This window comes from Nuphar pumila, chromosome 6 (assembly GCF_984573655.1).
Source record: "Nuphar pumila chromosome 6, dmNupPumi1.hap1.1, whole genome shotgun sequence".
NCBI classification, from domain to species: Eukaryota; Viridiplantae; Streptophyta; class Magnoliopsida; order Nymphaeales; family Nymphaeaceae; genus Nuphar; species Nuphar pumila.
This window is the reverse complement of record NC_143254.1, coordinates 111,012,940-111,014,822: the sequence shown is the minus strand read 5'-3', so window position 1 is coordinate 111,014,822 and position 1,883 is coordinate 111,012,940. Positions and strand designations below refer to the sequence as shown.

Genomic DNA, 1,883 nt, shown 5'->3' with positions numbered 1-1,883 from the left:
TCGGATCCAACGGTTCCCGAAACTTCGTGTTTTGACATATTACCTGATCTGACCACATCTTGCACTATGCCAACGCTCACAGAATTGCATTCAAATTTGTAAACTGGGTTTCCCTTTCCATCGGATCCAACGGTTCCCGAGGGATATCTCCATGACATGTAATTTTACAGTTTGGTACGAATCCAATAAAATCAAACTAGATACTTGATTATGGACACCACGACCAACAAGCATGCATTACACGCTTATCATTGTATTGACCAAGGAAGAAAAAGCAAAGGAACGGAATACGAAGATACACCACGAAGCATAGGAGATATGCTTTATTCCTCGTGAGAGTAGTCACGATGGCACGTAAATATGTACAGCAGCACTCCACACGGTGGTGCATGGAGGTCTAGTAATCTTCCGGAGCGAGAGGCTGGTGCGTGCGCGGTGGCTCGGTAGGGATCATGAGAAACTCGTAGATGAGCCCAGCAAGCCCCCCACCTATAAAAGGCCCAACCCAGTAGATCCAGTGGTTCCTCCACCGCCAACCCACCAGCGACGGGCCAAAGGCACGGGCCGGGTTCATCGACGCTCCGTCGAAAGGACCACCAGCCAGGATGTTGGCGCCGACGATGAGGCCAATGGCTAGCGGCGCGATCGTCCCCAGGTGCCCTCTCTTTGGATCAATGGCCGTCGCATAGAACGTGTAGACGAGCCCAAACGTCATCACTATCTCCAGCACCAACGCATGGAACTCTCCTTCACCGGATGCAACCGAGAACCCATACGGTCTCTGTAACAATTAGCAATGCGAGTTCAAGATAAACGGACATATTTCTTACAACGTGCAGCGATTTTCTGTGTGTTTGTGCAGTCCCAGTGCTTTGATATGCGTATGTGCAGGCGCTTGGTTAGGAAGGTAAACATACCATGCCATTGGTTGTAAATCTGAGCAAGAGAGAAGCGACGATGGCACCCAGAAGCTGAGCGACCCAGTAGAGAAACGCACGGAAGAGGGAAACTCGACCACCCACAAGAGCTCCAAAGGTGACGGCCGGATTCACATGGCCGCCAGAGATGTTGAATCCAACGGCGACCGCAACAAAAAGCGCCAGGGCACTGGCTAATGCTACACCCACCAGCCCCGCCATGGAAGACGTTCCCTTGGTTAATTTATCTGCACATAAATCGATCACCACGAAAAGACGATCCTTTATTTACAAAGTCGGAAAACCAAATCTTATTCTTACTCTTTCGAGCATTTAGTCTGGTCTAGAGTTGAATGCGTGCAAAACGCTGGGTCTTACCATGAGCGAGGACGGCTCCTTCACCGGCGAAGACGAAGATGAGGGTAGAGATGAACTCGGACAGGGCAGCACGCATGGTGTCAGGGTGGGTGGCTTCATCCGCCCTTCCAACCGCAAACCGGCGCATGTTTGAAGCCTTGGAAGATCAGTTGCAATCAAGTGTTTCTCCCGGCCGCTGATCTTGGTGTATAGGGAACTTGGGTCGGCTCCTCGATCGAGTGTATATGCAGAGGCCGAAGAGGGGGAGAGGTGGGGAAGGCGAGGGCCTTCGCATGTACGCTTAAAACGAGATGGGGGGTAGGAGATGTTTTGGACATGTGGGTGTTGCCTCTTCCAAGTGCACGACACGTAGTGACAAGGTGTAAGCTACATAACCTGCATTACTTACACTTAGCTGCGTCTTGTTCTTATCTTCTTTGTTCATAGCCTGCTGGTTTGTTTATGCACGGCAACGAATCTCTCAGTCTCTCTCTCTCTCTCTCTCTCTCTATATATATATATATACATAAAGTAAATTTATTGAGTAAAAATATTTTCATTTCATAATTTCATACTTTTATTATTTTTGTAGATCATGATATAGTTAAA

General features: G+C 48.8%; 1 protein-coding gene across 1 annotated transcript; it reads right to left on the bottom strand.

The window, feature by feature from the left end:
• Positions 1–397: 397 nt before the first annotated feature.
• Positions 398–1,422, bottom strand: LOC149835711 (aquaporin TIP3-1-like). The gene is made up of 3 exons (XM_090009638.1): positions 1,296–1,422; positions 918–1,165; positions 398–781 (listed from the first exon to the last, which is right to left on the bottom strand). Exons 1-3 carry the CDS (start codon positions 1,420–1,422, stop codon positions 398–400), a joined length of 759 nt encoding a protein of 252 aa, XP_089865764.1.
• Between the last annotated feature and the right edge of the window lie 461 nt (positions 1,423–1,883).